The following is a 25885-nucleotide window of genomic DNA, read 5'->3' on the forward strand; positions in this document are numbered from 1 at the left end:
ACATCCCCCATCTGCCGACAATCGTTGACCAGCAGTACATCCCCTGTTTACATGGGGAGACACTCTGCGACCAGTGCGCATATTTATAATTTCATGTTCACATAAAAGAGCCGATCAGCTGACAAATGAGTGTTTATTGGTTTGCTAGCCGATCGTTGCCCTGTTTACACACATGCTTCATCAGCCGGACCCTTTGGTACGCCAGGTTCAAGCTTTTCTGCAACATTTTAGTTTTTGGGGGCGGCCTATCACTAATCAGGAAAGGTGATCTAGGGATGAAATGCCGCAGAGATCTAGAGATTGGGTCAGATAGGTAACTATAACTTTTGAGGTGGGTAGTGGGACTGAACTAAGGGAAAGAGGGTGAAAGTAAACCTCGCATAAAGGCCTCATGCAACATGGATCTCGGAAGGAGCCGTCCTATAGAAGTGAATGGGACGGCTTCTTTTATTTACACTGATCCTCAGTCAGTGGAAATCGCCTTTTATCATGCAAGCTGAAAGCTTACATTAATTGTAAGTCTGCTGCTATAATAGTCAGCTGACTGATGTTATGTTCAGGAGCATCTTTACACAATGCATCTGGCTTGAAGGTCCTCTTTCATGTAACTGAATGACTTTCGGCTTTTTTCCCGTGTATGTTTGTTTAGATTTGTTTTAGTTTTTTCTAATTAGAAAAACTACAAAACCAAAAAGAAACTTGTAAATTATCTGTAATCAGAAAGAAATTCTCCGGTTCCTCCTCCTGGCCCCTCCGGGCTTTGTTCATATGATGTGTTTTTCGAAACAATGTTCTTGTGTCTTCATCACAAAGCACTGATTTAATTAAGGTCTCTTTTTTCCCCCCTCTGTACTGACTTTAAATGGTTATTGATGTCACAAAATGTAAGACGGTCTTCCTACACTTCCCGTATAGAACACTCAGATGTACGCCAAAGCCTTGGTGGCTTGGAGTTTTCTAGTGCATGGCTAAGGCCAGCCATAACCATCAGGTGCTGTCGGCCAAATGCTCCTCTGCCTCGACCCCTCCATACACTTCATTTATGTATCCAACGCTCGATTCACTTCTATGGGGCCGACGGAGATAGCCAGTGCTTGACTATTTTTGGCAGTCCCATAAAAATGGAGGGTGACCGCAAATGCATGGTGCACCCGCCTTCACTTTGTGGGCTCTGTTCTAGAGATAGGTGCAGGTCCCACCTCTGGGATCCTAGTGATAGGTCCCCAGTGTATGAGATTGGCCAACCCATTTAAAGGATCACTCTGGACAAGACTAATCCACTGTGCTATGCCTAGCATAGGGCCGGAGGAGGGCGGCTCTGACACGAGGATTCTCTCTCTGATATTCCTTGTAAGTCTACATTATGGAAGTGCAGTAGGTATAACCCAGTATTTAATTACCATCCAAAAACGTTTAATCATATATTAACAGCCTATATATTATTATTATTATATAGTGAATATTCTACTGTATATCATTTTTAAAATAAAAAAGTGGATGGTTTTCTGGATATAATTTTTTTTTAAGTCGCTTCATGAATTCTACTTCCTGAATAGCAGGCCACAACTGGGATGAGCTCTTTGAGGCTGGTCACCATCACCAGATGTTTTGATCCAAGCAACAGGGAGAAGAATGGCGGCCATGCAGGGATCCGGAGCGACGTGGGTCCCGGGGAGCAGGTAAGTATAATCCATATAAGGGGCCAGTGCCCTTGGGGGTATTTTAGATATCTGATAACCTTTCTTTGGACTTTTTGCACCACAAACAGCCTCGCTTGACTTTCTCAGACCATTCATTGCCGCCAGAGAGGAAAGGGGATGAGGGACGCAGTTTAGGCTACTTTCACACTCGCGTTTGGTGCGGATCTGTCATGAATCTGCACAGACGGATCCGTTCAGATAATGCAACCATCTGACCCGCACTTGACATGTCTTATCTATGTATGTTTATCTGTATAAATAATACTTTGTGCTGATGTGCATTGCTCTTGTACCTATGTTCTACAAGAATATACTGAGATTGAAACTTGTACCACTACGGCTACTTTCACACTAGCGTTCGGCTAGCGTTCGATCGGATCCGTTCTGAACGGATCCGATCATAATAATGCAGACGGAGGCTCCGTTCAGTACGGATCCGTCTGCATTATTTTAGCAAAAAAAAGCTAAGTGTGAAAATAGCCTGGGACGGATCCGTCCAGACTTTCAATGTAAAGTCAATGGGGGACGGATCCGCTTGAAGATTGAGCCACATTGTGGCATCTTCAAACGGATCCGTCCCCATTGACTTACATTGAAAGTCTGGACGGATCCGCACGGATCCGCACGCCTCCGAACGGCCAGGCGGACACCCGAACGCTGCAAGCAGCGTTCAGCTGTCCGCCTGTCCGTGCGGAGGCGAGCGGAGCGGAGGCTGAACGCCACCAGACTGATGCAGTCTGAGCGGATCCGCCTCCATTCAGACTGCATCAGGGCTGGACGGCTGCGTTCGGGTCCGCTCGTGAGCTCCTTCAAACGGAGCTCACGAACGGAAACCCGAACGCTAGTGTGAAAGTAGCCTACCCTCGTTTCCCCCCCCCCCCCTTTTTTTCTATCCTTTCCCCCTCTCCCACTAATGCGATTTTCAATACCTTGTTGTATGAGTTAAGACTATTTGGAAAATGGTGTGTAAGTCTCTTTAATGTCATCAAGATAATGTCTTGTACTACTTGTAACCTTACATACTTTTACAATAAAAAGAGACTTGTTAAAAAAAAAGATAATGCAACTATCTACATCCGTTCAGAACGGATCCGTTTGTATTATCTTTAACATAGCCAAGATGGAGCCGTCTTGAACACCATTGAAAGTTAATGGAGGACGGATCCGTTTTCTATTGTGTCATAGAAAACGGATCCGTCCCCATTGACTTACATTGTGTGTCAGGACGGATCCGTTTGGCTCAGTTTTGTCAGACGGACACCAAAGCGGAATGGAGACGGAACTGATGCATTCTGAGTGGATCCTTTTCCATTCAGAATGCATTAGGGCAAAACTGATCCATTTTGGACCGCTTGTGAGAGCCCTGAACGGATCTTAAAAATGGAAAGCCAAAACGTTAGACTGTCACACATTACACTAATAAGTGCAACGCTCTTCTATTAAAATCTTAATCTAGGCCTATCAGGAGAACAATATCGCTGTCATAGCATCATCCTAATTTTACTATGTATTATTATACTAGCAGATAACATCTGTACCTCAAAATTGTTTACCGTCTGTGTTGACGTCTTGTATTTCATTTCCAATGGTACAGTATAGGACCGCTGAAATGAGAAAGAAAAACATCCAAAAATTCTATAAAAAAAAAACAATTTATGAATATCAAGTGTGCTTTTAACTTTTGCCTGGAATATCCCTGACACGTCTGACAGTGACACACTCGTTTATCTTGCTGCTGGGATGCACTAGTGGGTAAATGCGCGGTAAACGCTCCTGGCTGTCTCTGCCCTCCCTGTAATCTGTTATATTAATTGCTATGACCTTAGTGATTTGTAAGCTAGTCCATGAGTATTACATTTCCTACGCCTAACATGTATGACACTGATTAGTGTATAGTATATCCTTCATTGCCACCATCATGATCAGTAATGGCCATCATAGTGGTTAATGTGACGGGTCGTGACACCATGAGAGAAGGAAAGCTTGTACGTGTCAGAGCCACAGATTTATGGCCATAAATAGGTGTATTGTCGGCGTGTGTGCGATGCTGATGTGTTAGTTTATATGATGGAAGTGGATTATGTGAGTGACAGCTCCATGTCTCATCGGCGGGAGCGCCTGCTTCCAGCTTTGCAGTCTCCTGTAAGTTGCTATTTTTACTTCCAGACCGCCCCCTTCCCTGCAGAGAGAAGTTGAACACACTTTGGTGGAATTTCCTCCTGAAATCCTTTAAGTACATTGCTGTACAGATGTGGTCCATATAAGCAGCTACAAGTTTCTTTGTGCTCCTTCCATCTGCTGATCAGATGTTCCTTTTGCCTGGAGCGATGTATGCTGCGTGATGCATGGCAAGAGACCATGGCGGACGGACAGCAAGTCATGTACAGCTTCATACACAGATTCGCCCTGGCAGCTTTTTAACTGCTAAAAGAAAGTGCCATTTTTTTGCGGTGTGGACCATATATATTGCGGATCGCGGACCTATTCAAGTATATGGATCCGTAACAGCAAACAGCATGCACCCGGCTGATGCTGTGCATTGCGGACCGCCATTTGTGGTCCACAGCACGGGGCACGCACGCTCGTGTGCATGAGCCCTTAGGCTAGACCACCGCCTTTTTATGGCATCCTTGTCTAAGCACAGCAGGGGCGAGCAGTAACTTGGCTATCTCATGACAGCCGGACTCCTGCTCTGACGGCCCAGACTGGCAGAATCGCCAGTCCTGGCTGTTTAAGCCCTTAGATGCCGCGGTAAATAGCAATCTTAGCATCCAAGTAGTTTCAGAGGGGGGGAGCCACCGCTGTCAGCCATCGGCACCTCTGCAAAAGTGATCACGGCGTTCACCTGGCAGCCGGGTGTGTAGGGAAGGTCCCCATATCTACCGTCTGTGTATTCGCCAGATGTGTCAGTTTTCTACGTAAGTAGTATAGTGTATTATGTGAGCGATCAAAGGAGCATTTAGATTGTGAGCTCCGCTGGGGACAAAAGTAATGATAATGTCCGTAATGCTCTGCGGAATATGTCAGCACTGCATAAATATCAGATGTGCTTTTTAATACTGTTGGGGCTGCAGGCTCCCTTGTCCCTGCCATTTAAAGGGATTGTCCAAGTTTTTTTTATTTTTTTATTTTTACTAAAATGAGAGGGGGCCTTGGTGAAATAATAAATACCTCCACTTCACGTCTCAGGCCGCAGCCAATGATGTTTGGCTCCAGTGGTGATGTTCCATGTACCGCTGCAGCCAGTCTATGGAGTCCAGTGATTGTTTCCACACACGATGATGTGGTCACATCTCAACCTGCAAGTTACTGTGACAAAAGTCTCTGGAAATCCAGCAGGGTTATTTGAAGACTTGAATGTCGCAATGCGACCGCATTCATGGTCATTATTTTGTGACACACCGTTGTGATACTGCAGTCCCCGGTCTCGCGGCATGTGGCCCTAGCCTAAGCGTTTGGCTACACAGTGATCTAGATTGCACTCAAGGATCGCGCGGCTAGCATAGAAATGAACGTGGGTTCAACAACTTGGCCCCAGAATTGTAAAAAAATTAATGAAAATGATTTATTTTTTGCGCTTCTACAATTGCGGCACGTTTATGAGTCGTGCTGTGACCCCCATTGATTTCTGTGCTAGCACCGCTACACTGCGCTTCGTCAGCGTGACAGGTGTTATGTGACCAAGATCACCGTGTACCCTAAGGCCTCATTTACGTTTCAGTTTTTTTTTGTTTTTTTTTACAGACGTGTGCTGTCATTTTTAGAATACTAACCCATAAGAAATCTATGGTCTGTTCACATTTCCATTGAATTTTACGTTCCGTGCCTCCGCAGAACCACGTCCTACTTTGATCAATGTCCCGGACCATACCCGCCCATGTAAGTCTATGGGTCCGTGAAAATCACGTACACCATACGGATGTCACCTGTGATGCGTCCATTTTTCACGGAAAACGGATAAGAAATGCTCTTGAAATTAAGTTGCAGCTGAGCATCGTCCGTAAATTACGGATGACACGCGGAGGATAAAAACGGACACGCTGACCAACCACGGATCCTGCACAGATGAATCATGTACACTTTTTTTTTTTTTCCATCGACGTGACACTGACACAGAAATGTGAATGAGGCCTAACCCTAAAGCACGCAGCATGGGCAAACGCGACGCAGAGTACTGGCTGCCCTAAAACAACAGCGAGCATTGCAAGTAGAGGGTGCAATTCCAATATACTGTTAGGGAACTGCTTATAAAGCAATTCCTCATATCAGTTACTATCTTATGTTTACATAATTAATCAGGTTCCTGTGAGGAAACAACTCATTAAGCATAAAGAGAAATGTAGTCCATCCACTTATCCGGAATCTTTTACTATTGCCTGGCACAGTGGTCAGCGATAATCGGCGCTGGCAGTGCGCCCTGTATTACAGCACCGCTCGCTGCTGTTTACACTGGCCGGCCATGATATAATAGGTCTCTATGGAGGCGGCGCCCAGGACCATTCCGACATTGATCTATCAGCGCGGTCCTGACACGGTCAGCGCCTTCCAGGTGCATGACGTCACCGCGCCTCAGCCAATCCGCCGGCGGCCTGTCGGCGTATGTCCATATAAGGAGATGCTGCGCTTTGGCTGCGGCACGTTACCTTACATGGCTGGGAAGCTCCCGCCGCGCCTCCGCCCTGCGCGCCGCATAGTTATGTGGAGGGAGCCCGGGAGAGCGCGCGCGGCGCCGTCCTCCCGGTGTTATTACCTCACAGAGGCTCCCGGGAGACCGACAGTCCGTACTGGACGCTGTCGGTTCTCCCAGAGCTGGGTATTGCAGGCGGCCGCTCTCTGTGAGGCTGTAAACCCGCACTCATCGTTGTAATTGGGGGGGATTTATCATGAGGTGAATTTTTTAAGTCAGTTATCAAGGGAGTCTTTTCATAAAATGTAACCCCTTTCTGCTACAACCAGTGTTTTTTATCCTCACTTTAGGAGAGCCATAACTTTTTTTAAACATTTTTAAAAGTGTTTTTTTTTTCTGTGATGTCATTTTTGGGGTACATGTAATACTTTGAGAAAAATAATAATGAAAGAGGTATTTAGGTTGTTTAAGGTTAACCCATAGATAACTGTTAGATCAGTGAGGGTCCTACTGCAGGGCCCCATACCCCCTTCGGTCCCCCCTAAAATAAACAGAGGGGGGTCCCGGGCCCTTGTTCTCATGACAGGTGGTGGTCCCCCTTCTGATCTAATAGGCCACAGGATAGGGTATAACTTGAAGCAACTGGAATATCCCTTTAAGACCTCTTTCACACGGGTGTCGCATGTGAGGGCCGGATAGGATGCGGTTGCGTCGCAGGAAAATGCATGATTTTTCCTCACGAGTGCAAAGCGTTTTAATGCATTTTGCACGTGCGTGAGAAAAATCGGCATGTTTGGTACCCAGACTTCTTCACAGAAGTTCGGATTTGGGATCGGAGTTGTGTAAATTAAATTATTTTCCCTTATTAACATGGTTATAAGAGAAAACAATAGCATTCCTAATACAGAATGCTTAGTAAAATAGGGGTTAAAAAAAAATAGGGGTTAAAAAAATATATATATTAAACTCGCCTCATCCACTTGTTCGCGCAGTCCGGCTTCTCTTCTTTCTTCTTCTTTGAGGACCTGGGAGAAAAGGACCTTTGGTGACGTCACTGCACTCATCACATGGCCCATCACCATGGTGACGGACCATGTGATGAGTGCAGTGACATCACCAATGGTCCTTTTCCTCCCAGGTCATCAAAAAAAGAAGAAAGAAGACCAGCCTGGCTTCGTGAACAAGTGGATGAGGTGAGTTTAATACTGTATTTTTTTTTAACCCCTTCATCCCCATTTTACTAAGCATTCTGTAATAAGAATGCTATTATTTTCCATTATAACCATGTTATAAGGGGAAAAAATAAAATTTACACAACACCGATCCCAAACCCGAACTTCTGTGAAGAAGTCTGGGTACCAAAGATGCCGATTTTTCTCACGCGCGTGCAAAACGCATTAGAACGTTTTGCACTCGTGCGGAAAAATCACGCATTTTCCCGCAACGCACCCACATCCTATGCGGCCCTCACACGCGACGCCCGTGTGAAAGAGGCCTAACTCTTTTTGGGAGGAGACGGAAAAAAACACAGGCTTGTATTTTCTAATGTCCCTGCGATCTGCCTTATAAGTGGCACAAATTGATGCAGGTTTGGCGCAATGTGGCACAACTAAGGTTTCTTCAGTTTTCTGACACCTTCAAAAAGGGGGCGTGCTTAGCAGGAGGGGCAGGATTTCAGGGTAAAGCGGTGCCCATATCCGCACATGTCCTATTCTTATCCGTTTTGCGGACAACAATAGACATTTTCAACATAGCGTGGGACCTGCGGAAGGGAAAATGCGGGATGCACGCAGGCAGAATCCACGACTTGCGGACCGCAAAAACGGATAAGGTCATATGTAGCGGGCCTTATTCTGCAGGGCAGTGAGATTAAGGGAGTACAACATTTATAAAAAAAAAAAAATTGTACTACTTTTGCACAATAAATACAACTTTAACCCCTAAGTGACCAAGTAATAGTTTACCCCTAGCACCAATTTAAGGTACACATAACTCATTTGGCATCGCCGTATCCCAATAACTTTTTTTTTTTTTTTTTTTTTTAAATGCTATTCGAGGACTTGATATTATGGGGCAACTTGTCATTGCTACAATTTTGGAGTACATAAGATATCTTGATCACGTTTTACTCTTTTTGCATATACGTAAACAGTTCTGGCCTCTGTTTTTTATTATATATATATTTGTACAGACATCTGTGTGCTTTCTGGATTCGTTTGTCCATTCCGCAAAAGATAGAACATGTCCGATACTTGACTACAAAATGCGAGGTGTTGACAGACCCATGGAAGTCAACGGGGCCGCAAAAATAAACGGATGCAACACAGACGCCATCCGTATTTTGGAGAGCATAAAATACATACAGCCATGTGAATTCACCCTAAGGCAGATATATAAATATATATATATATATAAAAGGGCATCCATTTAAACCCCGTTTTTGCTAATTGTACGGTCCTAACAGAGGCTGGAATAAATGTTGACCAAACCTTACAACTGTATTGGCTGATGATCAAAACGCAGGAGTAGGCAACCTCTGGCACTCCAGCTGTTGTGAAACTACAACTCCCAGCATACAAAATTGCTCTGCTCTTCTCAGAACACCCATAGAAATGAATGGAGCATGTTGGGAATTGTAGTTTGACAACAGCTGGAGTGCCGGAGGTTGCTGACCACTGGTCTAAAGCGTATAGGCATAGGGTTATAATGGAAAGAAGATGCGGCGTGCTGAATTTCAACATGCCCAATAGTTTGTTCCCCAAGGAGATGACCGTCGCCAGAGGTGTCTGCCCGCAGCTCGTCTTTCTATTGTAATATACTGTGTGTGCCATATAGCAATAAGCTGTACACCATCATGGGAATGGATTTTCTGAAATGGGTTGGATCAGAAACCACATCAAAAATCGCACTAAAAACCAAATGCATCTAAAAAAAAAAACATGAGTAATCCTGAAGTGGATTCCGCATCACCTAAAGGGGTTATCCAAGACTATTAAATGTCCCCCATACGCCGGGCCCCTCACATTGATTCTACTTACCTGGCTCCCCGCGCCGCTCCTGCTCCCCGCACCGCCGCTGCAGCTTCTCCCAGTGCGCGGATGAAATGGCAGGAGGGGACGAGTCTCTCTAACGTCACCCGCGATGCTAGGGAGGCTCGTCACCGCCTGCAATTGGGTGCTCCCCCCCCCCCCCCCCCCCCGACACCGGATGTTTTCATCCGCGCACGGGGAGAAGCGGCGGCACGGGGAGTGGGATAAGTACCGTATATTCATTGTGAGGGGCTCGGCATATGGGGGATATTTTAATAGTATTGGATAGCCCCCTAAAACTGCGTGCTCTGTAAATGACTAGGAACAGACTGCCAGAGTTCACTGTATTCGGCATAGCCGGATACCACTGTGCGCCACCAGTTCCCCATTCACGTATATGCCGGCTTTCGGACGGACAAAAAATGCTGCGTGTAGTATTTTTTTTCCGCCGGATACAGTGACTGGATTACAGTGCCACAGCCTTAGCCTTCCTCAATGGGATATCTGCGAAGCTGTCCAGCAATATACCCCCCCCCCCCCCCCCCCCCCCCCCCCATGACACCCTTCATCAGATTGCAAGCTAAAGAAAGGTATTAAAAACCACAGAGTTGCTGGCACCCCTCCATCGGTTTTATTGTACCGCCTATTAAGCTTCTTCTCAGGGGGGGATCCATAGCTCCTGCAAACCTAGTCCGAATACCTCATTATATAATGTTAGTGAAATAATATCTGCACCGAAAGCAGTTAAATAGGAAAATATACTTTTCCTTTTGCTAACTCTCTCTGCTTGTTTTGCAGCCAAATGTATTCCTAGCTTCTTCCCTTTCCGTCAGGCTGACTGCAGACAACTTTTACTGGCGAGCATTATTCTATGTGAGCTGAGGCTTCCTTCCTGCTCACTCATATTCCCAACAATCCTCTATATCCAAATACAGTCAAACCATAAGAGCGATCAGACCGCGCTTTTCCTCAGATTCAGAGCTAATGCCGTTCTCATATCATGAGAAAAGGAATCTGCAGTTGTTATCTCGGAGTAAGACGTCTTGCAGGTTTTATTATATGAGCGGTAAAATAAGAAATGAGTACTCAGGCATTCACTTACATTCTGCCAATACAACCCCACAGCTTACTTTGAGATTACATTTTTAAAAAAACTATGTGTGTTTTATCACTATAGGTGTATTTAAAGGGGTATTCCCATCACAGACAATGGGGGCATATCGCTAGGATATGGCCCTATTGTCTGATAGGTGCGGGTTCCAGAGAACGGAGCGGGGAAATGAATGGAGGGCGCACTGCGCATGCGCAGCTGCCCTCCATTCATTTCTATGGGGCCGCCGAAAATAGCCAAGCGCTGGCTTGGCTATTTTCATCTGCCCCATAGAAATGAATGGGAGCGGTGGCCGCACATGCTCAGTGCGCTCCCATTCACTTCTATAGGAGCAGCGCTTGGTGGTGGACGGACCCTGGGAAATCCGGGGTCCTCCAGCCACAGCTCTCCCCGCTCCGTTCTCGTTGTAGGTGCGGGTCCGAGAGGTGGGACCACACCTATCAGACAATGGGGGCATATCCTAGTGATATGCCCCCATTTTCTGTGATGGGAATACCCCTTTAAGGTTAATTTTCTATTCTAAAATCCCTACCAACTTTTCACTCCACTTTGGAAAGTGGCATGGTGAAGTGCAACTCTCAAAATGTTGGACAAATCCTTGCATGCAACAGCACTTGTAACATTTCCACGCCAAAAACCTGGCACACCAGATTTGATAAACGTCTCCTTATTTCACTTCAAGGTCTACTGTAGTCAATGGAGAACATTCAAAACAAGGTCATGTTACCAGTGGGATTCCACAGGGATCTGTACTGGGACCAATTTTGTTTAATATCTTCATAAGTGATATTGCAAAAGGCCTCGATGGTAAGGTTTGTCTTTTTGCTGATGACACAAAGATATGTAACAGGGTTGATGTTCCTGGAGGGAAACGCCAAATGGAAAAGGATTTAGGAAAACTAGAAGAATGGTCAGAACTCTGGCAACTGAAATTTAATGTGGATAAGTGCAAGATAATGCACCTGGGGCGTAAAAACCCAAGGGCAGAATATAGAATATTTGACACAGTCCTGACCTCAGTATCTGAGGAAAGGGATTTAGGAGTAATTATTTCAGAAGACTTAAAGGTGGGAAGACAATGTAATAAAGCAGCACGAAATGCCAGCAGAATGCTTGGCTGTATAGGGAGAGGTATAAGCAGTAGAAAGAGTGAAGTGCTTATGCCGCTGTACAGAACACTGGTGAGACCTCACTTGGAGTATTGTGCGCAGTACTGGAGGCCATATCTCCAGAAGGATATAGATACTCTAGAGAGAGTTCAGAGAAGAGCTACTAAACTGGTCCATGGATTGCAGGATAAAACTTACCAGGAAAGGTTAAAAGACCTTAATATGTATAGCTTGGAAGAAAGACGAGACAGAGGGGATATGATAGAAACTTTTAAATACATAAAGGGAATCAACAAGGTAAAGGAGGAGAGCATATTTAAAAGAAGAAAAACTACCACAAGAGGACACAGTTTTAAATTAGAGGGGCAAAGGTTTAAAAGTAATATAAGGAAGTATTACTTTACTGAGAGAGTAGTGGATGCATGGAATAGCCTTCCTGCAGAAGTGGTAGCGGCAAATACAGTGGAGGAGTTTAAGCCTGCATGGGATAGGCATAAGGCTATCCTTCATATAAGATAGGGCCAGGGACTATTCATAGGATTCAGATATATTGGGCAGACTAGATGGGCCAAATGGTTCTTATCTGCCGACACATTCTATGTTTCTATGTTTCTATGTTTCTACTGAATGGCTCAGATTCTCTGCCACCCAATGTCTCAGACCTCATACTTAAAGGGGTGTCTCACAAAGCATATTCTACATTTTACAAACCAGCACCTGGATCTGAATACTTTGAATAAAACGTATCTGTATAGCGCCACCTGCTGTTTGTTCTTTTCCTTATTTTTTGGTCCATCTCACTGAGCTGGTCACACATGCTCAGTTCAAATCTTCAGCTGCCACCGGCCATATGTTCTGTTAGAAGCTGTGGCAGTTACAGGGAGAGAGCTGCAGCAGAAAGGACACGGCCCCTGAGCTGCCAGGCCGACGATAATCTAGAAGAGCAAATGGAGCAATGAATGGGGAGATCTCTGGACCCATGTGAGGTACAGGGCTGGTTCTAGTTTTGTTAGAAAGAGGTTGTCATGTACTATATCATGTCTGATTATCACTTTTTACATCAATCATGTCATAACCCCTTTAAGTGGTTGATGTGAATCCAGTAGCTGACCCCTAGATGGCACCCTTCAAATAATTGGACAACATACGTGTATAGAGGTTGGCTTATCATGATGGGCAATCTCTAGTAATCTATCATCTAGTGGTGGAGGACAATGGACTTGGTGATCTGGTGACCGAGTGTCCACCAATGTGATCTGTTGGTTTCATTTCTAACCATGGATGCAGTGACCTATGGCCAGTCCTGTAATAACCCAGTCCTACAGCAGCTCGGCTCTTCCTGACAGGAAGATAAGTACATCACATATGAATCACAATCTCGGCGGAGAAGGAGGAGAGTTGAGATTGAAGAATGTTGTCTGTAGATTCTGATGAATCATCAGTCTTTGTCTTAATAACGGTTTCGACAAATTATACCATTGCCAGCCATTGTTTCAACAAATTAAACTCGGTTCATTATTCCGTTAATTTACAGGACTTGCAATTATTATCCGGCCTAATTCAGCTTCATGAACTTGAGCTGAACCTGTGTGAACCTCCTGCTGACATTTCAGCCCTTATTATATCACATTCATAATTCACAGCATATTTAGAAATGCCATTTAAAGTCCTTTTAGTGATTAGTGCGGTATTCGGCACCCAGACCCTCACGGTATTATCTCCTGACATGTTGTTGATCCACAAAACGTGGAATCGAAGACATAGAAAGTAACCTATTAATATCGGAAATTAAATATAGAAATAAAACAATATTTAAGGGGGTTTCCAACACTTTTGAATCCTTTGAATAGGTCATCCATATCTGATTGGTGGGGTCCGACACCCAGCACCCCCGTGATAAGTTGTTTGAAAAGTCACATGGCCTAGGCCAGTGATGGCTAACCTCCGGCACTCCAGCTGTGGTGAAGGTACGATCGCCAGCATGCTCCATTCATTTTTATGGAGTTCTGAGAACAGCCAAGCAAGTGTTTATCTTGGGAGTCCTAGTTTTACCACAGCTGGAGTTCTGGAGGCTAGCCATCACTGGAGGCCTAGGCACAGCTCAGTCCTATTGAAGTGAAAGGGGCTGAACTGCAATGCCAATCACAGCCGCTATATAATGTACGCCGCTGTGCCACTCCACTCAAAGGCACGCCAGTGACTTTTCAAACAGCTGATTGGCGAGGGTCCCGGATGTCAGACCCCCATCTATCAGATACCATTCAGTTTGATCACATCTAATGATAATTGCTTCACTTAGGCTACGTCCACATCAGCGTTTTAGTGTTCCGCCACTCTGTTCCAGCAGAGTATAGGCATAGCCAGGGCCCGCCAGATCACTATTCACTGTAATCGGATCCGTCAGGTTCCAGGAAGAATGCTTTCTGCCAGAAAAAAAGAGATGCATGCGAAACATTCTTGCAATACATCCAATGGATCCCATTATAGTGAACAGGGATCCGGCGGTGTCTGGCTATGCCTGAACTCTGCTCCTGTGTTCTGGAATGCTAAAACGCAGATGTGGATGTAGAACAGCATGACCTAAAGTCACCACTGGATGAAATGTTGTCAGACAAGTCCAAATGCAGTGATCAATTTACGTAAACAGTCTTCTCCAGCTATCAGCATAGATATGTCATTGTGATGGAGGGATTGCCTGTACACACACTTCATGCAGTCAGCCATAATCATCATACTAATCATCGCAAAAATGACATTATGCAAACCATATGACAGTACAATGATTGCGCCATTTAAATGTTCATGTTGATTGGCATGCTATATTGCGATATCATCTATTAGCGCTCATTTATAGGCAGATTATCCACCCACGTACATTGGCCGCTGTCCATCTCAACTTTAAACTGTTGGGACATGGATCATTCTTTGACATTGCTAGTGTTTCTAATAGTAGAATGTAATTCTATATTATTTATGATGTTTTCTGTGTCCCTATGCTGCTTGCTGGTAGCAACTTGTGTATCTGAGGTCGGTCATATTGTCCATAATGTATATGCCTGACGTATCTTTGAGGGTTGTTTGAAAGCAGAAATGTTAGCTCCACACTGGGCCCTGCCGACTTGGTTGGAAGCGCCGTGTGCAGGAGGCTAAACAGTGGATATGTACTAGTGGGCCCCTGACACAGAGTGGCTCCGTTAGGGCCCATATCTCAGTGCTTCCAGGAGAAATACCTCCATAATATAGAATCCTGGAGAGCATGCTGCAGCTTCTATTCTGTAAGATTCATAGGGAATCCAATAGGAGAACACTCTGGCCCAGATTCACTAACCTATAGAGAATGTAAGGGTACTCTCACACTTGCGGCAGAGGATCACCTAAACTGCCTGCCGGATCCGTCAAAACGTATGCAAACTGATGGCATTTGACAGATCCGTATGACAAATGCATTGAAATGCCGGATCTGTCTCTCTGGTGTCATCCGAAAAAACGAATCTGGCATATTATTTTTTTCACATTTTTTTCGGTCTGAGCATGTGCACTCGGGGCCGGCATTAATGCATTTCAATGGTATAAAATGCTGGATTCGGCATTCCGCCAAGTGTTCCGTGTGCAGGAGGCCTTAAAGTCAGTTTTCTCCACTTAAGGCCTCATGCACACGACCGTTGTTTTATTCCGTGTCCGTTGTTCCGTTTTTTGTGATTTTCTGCGGACCCATTGACTTTCAATGGGTCCGTTGAAAACTCGGCTAATGCACCATTTGTCATCCGCGTCCATGGTTCCAGTCCGTCAAAAAAATATAACCTGTCCTATTATTTTCGCGGAACACAGTTTGCGGCCCCATTCAATGGGACCGCAAAAAAATGCGGAGGCACACAAGATTGTTATCCGCGTCCGTGCGTCTGGTTTTTTCCTATCATTTGCATGGCAAACCTGATTTAGATTTTTTTTACTTTCTTTTATGTCTGGTGATCCTTCAAAAATAAAGTAAGCCACGCGGAAACGGATCACGGAAATAACGGAACACAACAACGGTCGTGTGCATGAGGCCTAAAGGAGTTATCCGGGTTCAGAGCTTCAGCCCCTCTAAGATGAGCATCGGAGCATTTCAGACATTTCCGCCTAGCAGTGTTGCCGGTGACGTCACAGCACTAATGGGCGGGCTTTAGCGCTGCCCTAGCCAGAAAAAGCCGTTACCCTGCGCGATTCAGTGCGGGGCAAGTGAAAGCATCAGAGCATGAAATACTCCGATACTTATGTCAGAGGGGCTTTCTGGGTGAAGAAGGGGATATGTCCGGGTTGCCCCATAACCATTAGTGTGAACATTGGACTATTTATTTGACATGCACGGTCATGGACTGTCACTAAGCTGAAAATGAAGCCATTTGCACAGGGGCTGAGTACAGAGGTCTGACAAGGTTTTGGGCAAGTGGATGGACACCCTAGGCCTTTCAACACTAGACGTGCCCCAGTGACGTGCAGACACTGGTTGTCACAGCTAATCTAGCATCTCTAGTATAAGGCCATTGTTATGTTGCAAGAAAATCCAGATTATGCATCATAAAGCAAAGTGAAATATAAGATCTTCTCTTATAGTGTTCTGTGGATTTTGGCTTAATGCCAGGAAGCATTAAGATGTCAGTCAGGCACAGGTTTCCTTGCCACAGGGCATATCTGTTTACTATGCAGCTATTTCACATGTAAAGTATTTGTGATGACTGGAGGATGATGGCTAGTCACTAATCATTATTTTACGATTATGTATCCGGTGATCATTGGGTCGCCCGTTCTGCTACACTGATTCTCAAGTTGTTCTTCACCCTTCTCCTGCTCTGCTGCACCAGTGCTACCTATCTGTGATGCTCAAGATCTTCTCTGTTGGACAAGATCCTCCATTTATTGTCATTTACTATATACCCAGTTTTGTTATCGGCCCTATACTAGCTTGCTATTAGCATTTCGGCATACAGTGCACGCTTCTGGGCCGTGTTCAGCTGGTACATCTACAGCTTGGAAAATAAATGCTGTAAAAGACTGAAAGACTTTCATCAGTTAGAAATTGCGGGTCCACAAGAGAGACAAGGGCATAATCGGCTGATCGGTTGGTCAAGTGTGAGGAAGCAAATATGGGGTAACAGGCGTATTCTTATAGCATTTATCATTTGGGAACTGTGGACTGTTCCTTTTTGCCTGTATTGCAATGAACTATATATATATTTTTTAAATGTTGTATCTGTATGTGCTGATGTGTAACATGAACTTACAGAAAACGGTTTATCTTCTTCTCTTTTAGAACAGCATTCGAAAAGGGACGAAAGGTGGGACTTCGAGAAGTTGGATGGTCCATCCGCCAAATCTCACAAATAAGTGTTTTGCGGTCGTGCAGAATGGAAGGCCTGGCCTCTAATAGAATAGTCCAATCCTTGTCCGTAATGCAGACATGTTCTATTTTTTTGGCGGAACAGTCACACAGAGTCATTTCCGTTTTTCTTGCGGCCCCATGGAAGTGAATGGTTCTGCATACGGGCCGCAAAAAGAACGGAATGGACACGGAAAAATAATCAATTGTGTGCGTGAACCCAAACAGCTGGTGAAGACGATAACTGCAGCACTCCTCTAGTCCTAGCAAAAAGCTGATATATTTATCAGCCAGCATCAAACTGTGATGTTCCGACTTAACCAAAGAGTTGGAAGAGAAGTTTCTTTAGTGCATCAGTGATGTTAACAATGGTGAGTAGAGATTTTTCTGGAAAGGCAAGACACAGCTTCACACCAAGATCACCGTATCTCAAGGGACAGCCATGGCATCACAATTGGTTCTGCAGTAGCCCCTGCAGTGACCGTCTGGACCATAAGAAACTGTCTACTTGAAGCCGGACTGCATTCACAAATTCCACTGCCTCATTTACCACTGACCTCTTACAATCACCTAGAAGCTGTGCACTGGTGCCACAAGAGAGCCCAGTGGAGGAATGTTTGGCAAACAATAGTGTCCATTGATGAAAGCAGGTTCTGCCTTGATACTATTGATTGCTGCACCAGATTGCTGTCATCATGCATAGTGCGGAGACACATGGAACCAACTTCAAATGTCATGGTGTGGAGCACCATTAACTACCATGCCTGTTCACATCTGGTATTCATGGAGGGAACATTGACCAGCTTTCGGTATGTCCAGGACATTGTGGAACTAGTCCTACTTACTGCCTTTTCTGACTCTGGAGACATGTTGTTCCAACACACACTGCTGGAGCTTTGCAGCAGCTCCCCTGACCAGCTCCATCACCAGATCTCTCCCCATGAAGAATTTCTGGGACTGGATGGGGCCGATGTCCCATGCACAGGAGCCAACAACCACCTTGATTCCAAGCTTGGAATGACATATCACAGGAGTTTACCTGCTCATCATCGACATTGCACTTAGTAGGGCCCTCATTTGCATATACTACTAAGATGATTTTTGCCAGTTATATAAGTCCACGATTGCTTATAAAGGTAACGTTTTCATCAACTGTAATGCTGCTAGAAAGCTATGGGAAGGGTTAAAAAGGTGAAACTGTGATGACAGACTCCCTTTAAAGTTAATGGGATGGAGGAGCTGTAATTACAGTTAAGTAAGAGAAGGCAACGCTCATACAAGCACCGCAGTCTCTTCAAACTACCGGACAGGTCATCAATATCGGAAACCGGACAACCAGGTGTTCTTTTTTTCATTTCCCGCTACTGTAGTAACGGTCTTGCAGGTTTGATGGTGCTGCACGGCCATGCGGTCCGAATTCATTCATCGGCTCGTATGGCTGCACGCAGGGCCGTTTCTTGGGCTGGGTGGCCACCGCGTAGAGCGTCCTCTGTGACTCTCCTGCGCCCTGGCTCCCTCCCCCGGATCTCTCCTGCCCTGTGACCTGCTCTCTTAATTACCGTGTCCGTACCTCACCAGTCACTCAGCTCCGGTACGTGCGGGCGGCGCTCACTGACGTCACGCGCCTGCTCCTCCGACTAGGCGGCGCAAGCGCGTGATGTACAGTGAGTGAGCGCCGCCGCCTGCACTGCCTGTTACCGGCCGCCTGGAGCAGTGCTGAGAAAGAAGCCTGCTGTGAGAGCCTGAGTCTGTGGGACAGACCTGGACAGTGGGTGCGTCCGTGCAATGTGTTTTTTTTTTACAATGGGGAGACACTGTGGGGGGGGGGGGCATTAATTACAATGGGGGGCGGGGGCCGATGCAGGGGACATAAAAATGGGGGACACTGTGGGGGACATGAAAATGGAGGCCACTGTGGGGGACATGAAAATGGGGACCACTGTGGGAGACATGAAAATGGGGGCCACTATGGGAGACATGAAAATGGGGGCCCAATGTGGGGACAGTGGGACATGAAAATGGGGGCCACTGTGGGGGACATTATTTTTAATAAGGATCACTATGGACATTATTTAGAATGGAGGCTGCTGTGGGTGTCATTATAACTGGATAATGTCTGATAGGCCTAGTCCTGAGGGGTAATATAACTAAGGGGTATTAGGGTACATTATTATACAGGGGTAATATAACTTATATTCCCCCTGTATAATGTCCCCTGATAGCCCTCCTCAGTTATATTCCCCCTGTATAACTGATACCACTCAGTTATATAATATAACTGAGGGCTATCTGGGTACATTGCGGCCTTCCTTTATACTGCAGTTCTCCTCTACCACTCTTCCTGCGACTTTTAGCAGTAATTGATGATTTTCTCTTGCTCTCAATAAATCTTGTGTTAGGCATAAAAAAAATAATAATATGGTGAGACGGTTGCAAGTACTCTTCTGATATGATTTCATCGAGCAGTTTTGATGGGGGGGGGAGTTTTTTTGACACTCGCCCTGAGAGAAATTTTACCTACAAACTGCACTGGCTGCACGATAATCGGCTGCAGCGTGGCCGCGTTGTGTGGTTGTACCACAAGGGCCCTTTCACATGGTGGGTCTGATTGCGGACAGCAAAAACTGAGAAGGGACAAGTCCATTATTGGCGCCGGCCGTGGCTTTAAGCCGCCGCTCTGCAATCCTCACCGATGCCTCTCATTGAACTGAATGGCAGACAGAGAGGACACCACGTCTGCACTAAAATTCCGCATTAAAACCCGCCGTGTGAACAGGCCCTTACGAGCCCAGAAACATTGCAGATCTTCAAATGCCCATATTTGTTGTCTGAAAGCGCCATGGATTTTACTCACTGCAACCTGCAGCGAAATCTGCATGTATTTAAGGTGCAAAAAATTCCCAGGATACTGGTGCAGGCAATCTCAATTTCCTACACCCCTATGGGAATTTGGACTGGGAGCAGCACTGATGGGTGGAGGCAAATGGTGACAATCCAGGGAAAGAAACTGGAAATAAAAAACAATGTGAAGCCTTTACTGGCGACTGTGCCTGTCTCTCTGCTGCACACAACCGCCTGGCCTCTGCTACATCTGCCTCCTGCGCTCCCCCGCCCTGATTGATGGGCCCTGCCTCCAGTAGCAGCACTCTCAGCCTCGGGCAGGGGTAGAGACCAATCCGCGTGGTGGAGGCGGGGGGCTGGCCGTGCCCCCTCCCCTCTCCCGGGCAGGCACTCTGCTCTCGGTTACATTGTAGCGCTGGCTGCACGCTCGGATCTGCTGCTGTACAGGGGGACCCGGGAGCACTACAAGTCCAAGCATCGCTCAGTAGTGACAGCCGCCAGGGATGGATCATTATGACCAAAACAATGACTATATGCAGCCGGAGGACGACTGGGACAGGGACCTCCTATTAGATCCAGCCTGGGAGAAGCAGCAGAGGAAGGTGAGCCTTGCCATGCCACTCACTTGGCCTCCTTCTACTACTACCCCCATCATGTCCTGATAGCTTATTACTGCCTGCAGGTTACTCAGGAGGGATTCTCTCCAGTCTGTTAGAAGTTTTCACCAGTGCCAGGGCTGCCAGTCCCATATTGCATTATAACATGCCAACCAGTGGTCAGGCCTGCAGTCCAGGGACTATTCTATTGCATGGATGTTACAAGACTAGGAAGGGGTTAAGGCTTTCCCAGTTTATAGGGCAGCTAAACAGTTCCAGTAATCCAGTCCTAATCTAGCGGTGTGCTGTAGTACAGGTAGGTGGCAGGGTGTTCCCTCTATCACACCGGTGTGCTGTAGTACAGGTAGGTGGCAGGGTGTTCCCTCTATCACACCGGTGTGCTGTAGTACAGGTAGGTGGCAGGGTGTTCCCTCTATCACACCGGTGTGCTGTAGTACAGGTAGGTGGCAGGGTGTTCCCTCTATCACACCGGTGCGCTGTAGTACAGGTAGGTGGCAGGGTGTTCCCTCTATCACACCGGTGCGCTGTAGTACAGGTAGGTGGCAGGGTGTTCCCTCTATCACACCGGTGTGCTGTAGTACAGGTAGGTGGCAGGGTGTTCCCTCTATCACACCGGTGTGCTGTAGTACAGGTAGGTGGCAGGGTGTTCCCTCTATCACACCGGTGTGCTGTAGTACAGGTAGGTGGCAGGGTGTTCCCTCTATCACACCGGTGTGCTGTAGTACAGGTAGGTGGCAGGGTGTTGCCTCTATCACACCGGTGTGCTGTAGTACAGGTAGGTGGCAGGGTGTTCCCTCTATCACACCGGTGTGCTGTAGTACAGGTAGGTGGCAGGGTGTTCCCTCTATCACACCGGTGTGCTGTAGTACAGGTAGGTGGCAGGGTGTTCCCTCTATCACACCGGTGTGCTGTAGTACAGGTAGGTGGCAGGGTGTTCCCTCTATCACACCGGTGTGCTGTAGTACAGGTAGGTGGCAGGGTGTTCCCTCTATCACACCGGTGTGCTGTAGTACAGGTAGATGGCAGGGTGTTCCCTCTATCACACCGGTGTGCTGTAGTACAGGTAGATGGCAGGGTGTTCCCTCTATCACACCGGTGTGCTGTAGTACAGGTAGGTGGCAGGGTGTTCCCTCTATCACACCGGTGTGCTGTAGTACAGGTAGATGGCAGGGTGTTCCCTCTATCACACCGGTGCGCTGTAGTACAGGTAGGTGGCAGGGTGTTCCCTCTATCACACCGGAACCCGGGCTGATGTCAGCAGTGCTTCCTCCTGCACACCTAGCCCTGTCATCTCCCTGTCTATGGCGGTAAACTTTTTGGGATCATCTGGTCCGGTCAAGATGCAACAGCAAAAATCCTCCCACCTATGGCAGCTCAGATCCTTCGAGGAGACACTGTGCGCTTTCTTTCCTCGTCACAATCCCTTTTTTCTGTTTTTATTTTTTCTTTGCACATGTGAAAAGCGTCCCCCCTATAGTGAAGGGTGCGACGCATAAAAATGCACCACAATTAAAAGAAAACCACTACTAGCATGTGCGTGCTGTGATTGACAGACTTTTCACCTAACATCTGGAGTTGATTTTATTTATTTTTTTCCTTTTCACAAACAAATGCACCTAAAGATTTATATGTAAAATGCCATAAAAAACTGTGAACCTAGCTTTAAAGTCTTCTTTTATTGTTTTTAGCACGTGTGACAAATTTGACAGTAGGGTGGTCGATGAGTGATAATTCCCATAAGCTGTGTTCTGCAGACACTCGCCGTATCTATTGTCAGCCTTGCTACAATGTATCCGATTGGTTAGATCAAACTGATACAATGGCGTATCCGTCAGCAGTCCATTCTCATGGGCGCTTCCATTCGTGGGGCGGATACAAGACGGATGCCAATAAGATGACACTATAGTACTAGGAAATGATTGCAGTTATAAGGAGAATATAGTAGCCCAGGCGCAGCCCGCTGTAGTATATACCTCTAGACTGCATGTATCCAGCCGCAGCCCGCTGTAGTGTATACCTCTAGACTGCATGTATCCAGCCGCAGCCCGCTGTAGTGTATACCTCTAGACTGCATGTATCCAGCCGCAGCCCGCTGTAGTCTATACCTCTAGACTGCATGTATCCAGCCGCAGCCCGCTGTAGTCTATACCTCTAGACTGCATGTATCCAGCCGCAGCCCGCTGTAGTCTATACCTCTAGACTGCATGTATCCAGCCGCAGCCCGCTGTAGTCTATACCTCTAGACTGCATGTATCCAGCCGCAGCCCGCTGTAGTCTATACCTCTAGACTGCATGTATCCAGCCGCAGCCCGCTGTAGTCTATACCTCTAGACTGCATGTATCCAGCCGCAGCCCGCTGTAGTCTATACCTCTAGACTGCATGTATCCAGCCGCAGCCCGCTGTAGTCTATACCTCTAGACTGCATGTATCCAGCCGCAGCCCGCTGTAGTCTATACCTCTAGACTGCATGTATCCAGCCGCAGCCCGCTGTAGTCTATACCTCTAGACTGCATGTATCCAGCCGCAGCCCGCTGTAGTCTATACCTCTAGACTGCATGTATCCAGCCGCAGCCCGCTGTAGTCTATACCTCTAGACTGCATGTATCCAGCCGCAGCCCGCTGTAGTCTATACCTCTAGACTGCATGTATCCAGCCGCAGCCCGCTGTAGTCTATACCTCTAGACTGCATGTATCCAGCCGCAGCCCGCTGTAGTCTATACCTCTAGACTGCATGTATCCAGCCGCAGCCCGCTGTAGTCTATACCTCTAGACTGCATGTATCCAGCCGCAGCCCGCTGTAGTCTATACCTCTAGACTGCATGTATCCAGCCGCAGCCCGCTGTAGTCTATACCTCTAGACTGCATGTATCCAGCCGCAGCCCGCTGTAGTCTATACCTCTAGACTGCATGTATCCAGCCGCAGCCCGCTGTAGTCTATACCTCTAGACTGCATGTATCCAGCCGCAGCCCGCTGTAGTCTATACCTCTAGACTGCATGTATCCAGCCGCAGCCCGCTGTAGTCTATACCTCTAGACTGCATGTATCCAGCCGCAGCCCGCTGTAGTCTATACCTCTAGACTGCATGTATCCAGCCGCAGCCCGCTGTAGTCTATACCTCTAGACTGCATGTATCCAGCCGCAGCCCGCTGTAGTCTATACCTCTAGACTGCATGTATCCAGCCGCAGCCCGCTGTAGTCTATACCTCTAGACTGCATGTATCCAGCCGCAGCCCGCTGTAGTCTATACCTCTAGACTGCATGTATCCAGCCGCAGCCCGCTGTAGTCTATACCTCTAGACTGCATGTATCCAGCCGCAGCCCGCTGTAGTCTATACCTCTAGACTGCATGTATCCAGCCGCAGCCCGCTGTAGTCTATACCTCTAGACTGCATGTATCCAGCCGCAGCCCGCTGTAGTCTATACCTCTAGACTGCATGTATCCAGCCGCAGCCCGCTGTAGTCTATACCTCTAGACTGCATGTATCCAGCCGCAGCCCGCTGTAGTCTATACCTCTAGACTGCATGTATCCAGCCGCAGCCCGCTGTAGTCTATACCTCTAGACTGCATGTATCCAGCCGCAGCCCGCTGTAGTCTATACCTCTAGACTGCATGTATCCAGCCGCAGCCCGCTGTAGTCTATACCTCTAGACTGCATGTATCCAGCCGCAGCCCGCTGTAGTCTATACCTCTAGACTGCATGTATCCAGCCGCAGCCCGCTGTAGTCTATACCTCTAGACTGCATGTATCCAGCCGCAGCCCGCTGTAGTCTATACCTCTAGACTGCATGTATCCAGCCGCAGCCCGCTGTAGTCTATACCTCTAGACTGCATGTATCCAGCCGCAGCCCGCTGTAGTCTATACCTCTAGACTGCATGTATCCAGCCGCAGCCCGCTGTAGTCTATACCTCTAGACTGCATGTATCCAGCCGCAGCCCGCTGTAGTCTATACCTCTAGACTGCATGTATCCAGCCGCAGCCCGCTGTAGTCTATACCTCTAGACTGCATGTATCCAGCCGCAGCCCGCTGTAGTCTATACCTCTAGACTGCATGTATCCAGCCGCAGCCCGCTGTAGTCTATACCTCTAGACTGCATGTATCCAGCCGCAGCCCGCTGTAGTCTATACCTCTAGACTGCATGTATCCAGCCGCAGCCCGCTGTAGTCTATACCTCTAGACTGCATGTATCCAGCCGCAGCCCGCTGTAGTCTATACCTCTAGACTGCATGTATCCAGCCGCAGCCCGCTGTAGTCTATACCTCTAGACTGCATGTATCCAGCCGCAGCCCGCTGTAGTGTATACCTCTAGACTGCATGTATCCAGCCGCAGCCCGCTGTAGTGTATACCTCTAGACTGCATGTATCCAGCCGCAGCCCGCTGTAGTGTATACCTCTAGACTGCATGTATCCAGCCGCAGCCCGCTGTAGTGTATACCTCTAGACTGCATGTATCCAGCCGCAGCCCGCTGTAGTGTATACCTCTAGACTGCATGTATCCAGCCGCAGCCCGCTGTAGTGTATACCTCTAGACTGCATGTATCCAGCCGCAGCCCGCTGTAGTGTATACCTCTAGACTGCATGTATCCAGCCGCAGCCCGCTGTAGTGTATACCTCTAGACTGCATGTATCCAGCCGCAGCCCGCTGTAGTGTATACCTCTAGACTGCATGTATCCAGCCGCAGCCCGCTGTAGTGTATACCTCTAGACTGCATGTATCCAGCCGCAGCCCGCTGTAGTGTATACCTCTAGACTGCATGTATCCAGCCGCAGCCCGCTGTAGTGTATACCTCTAGACTGCATGTATCCAGCCGCAGCCCGCTGTAGTGTATACCTCTAGACTGCATGTATCCAGCCGCAGCCCGCTGTAGTGTATACCTCTAGACTGCATGTATCCAGCCGCAGCCCGCTGTAGTGTATACCTCTAGACTGCATGTATCCAGCCGCAGCCCGCTGTAGTGTATACCTCTAGACTGCATGTATCCAGCCGCAGCCCGCTGTAGTGTATACCTCTAGACTGCATGTATCCAGCCGCAGCCCGCTGTAGTGTATACCTCTAGACTGCATGTATCCAGCCGCAGCCCGCTGTAGTGTATACCTCTAGACTGCATGTATCCAGCCGCAGCCCGCTGTAGTGTATACCTCTAGACTGCATGTATCCAGCCGCAGCCCGCTGTAGTGTATACCTCTAGACTGCATGTATCCAGCCGCAGCCCGCTGTAGTGTATACCTCTAGACTGCATGTATCCAGCCGCAGCCCGCTGTAGTGTATACCTCTAGACTGCATGTATCCAGCCGCAGCCCGCTGTAGTGTATACCTCTAGACTGCATGTATCCAGCCGCAGCCCGCTGTAGTGTATACCTCTAGACTGCATGTATCCAGCCGCAGCCCGCTGTAGTGTATACCTCTAGACTGCATGTATCCAGCCGCAGCCCGCTGTAGTGTATACCTCTAGACTGCATGTATCCAGCCGCAGCCCGCTGTAGTGTATACCT

General features: G+C 47.4%; 1 protein-coding gene across 4 annotated transcripts in view; it reads left to right on the forward strand.

The window, feature by feature from the left end:
• The first annotated feature begins 20124 nt into the window (after positions 1 to 20124).
• Positions 20125 to 25885, forward strand: part of ACTN1 (actinin alpha 1) — a 125238-nt gene continuing 119477 nt past the window's right edge. For 2 of the 4 annotated variants that reach the window (XM_044272058.1, XM_044272059.1), the window contains exon 1: positions 20125 to 20375. In XM_044272058.1, coding sequence (XP_044127993.1) covers positions 20277 to 20375 — 99 coding nt within the window. In that variant the 5' untranslated portion in view covers positions 20125 to 20276. The remainder of the gene's footprint in view (positions 20376 to 25885) is intronic. The other 2 variants (XM_044272056.1, XM_044272057.1) reach the window with 1 other exon arrangement.

This window comes from Bufo gargarizans, chromosome 11, assembly GCF_014858855.1.
Source record: "Bufo gargarizans isolate SCDJY-AF-19 chromosome 11, ASM1485885v1, whole genome shotgun sequence".
Taxonomy (NCBI): Eukaryota; Metazoa; Chordata; class Amphibia; order Anura; family Bufonidae; genus Bufo; species Bufo gargarizans.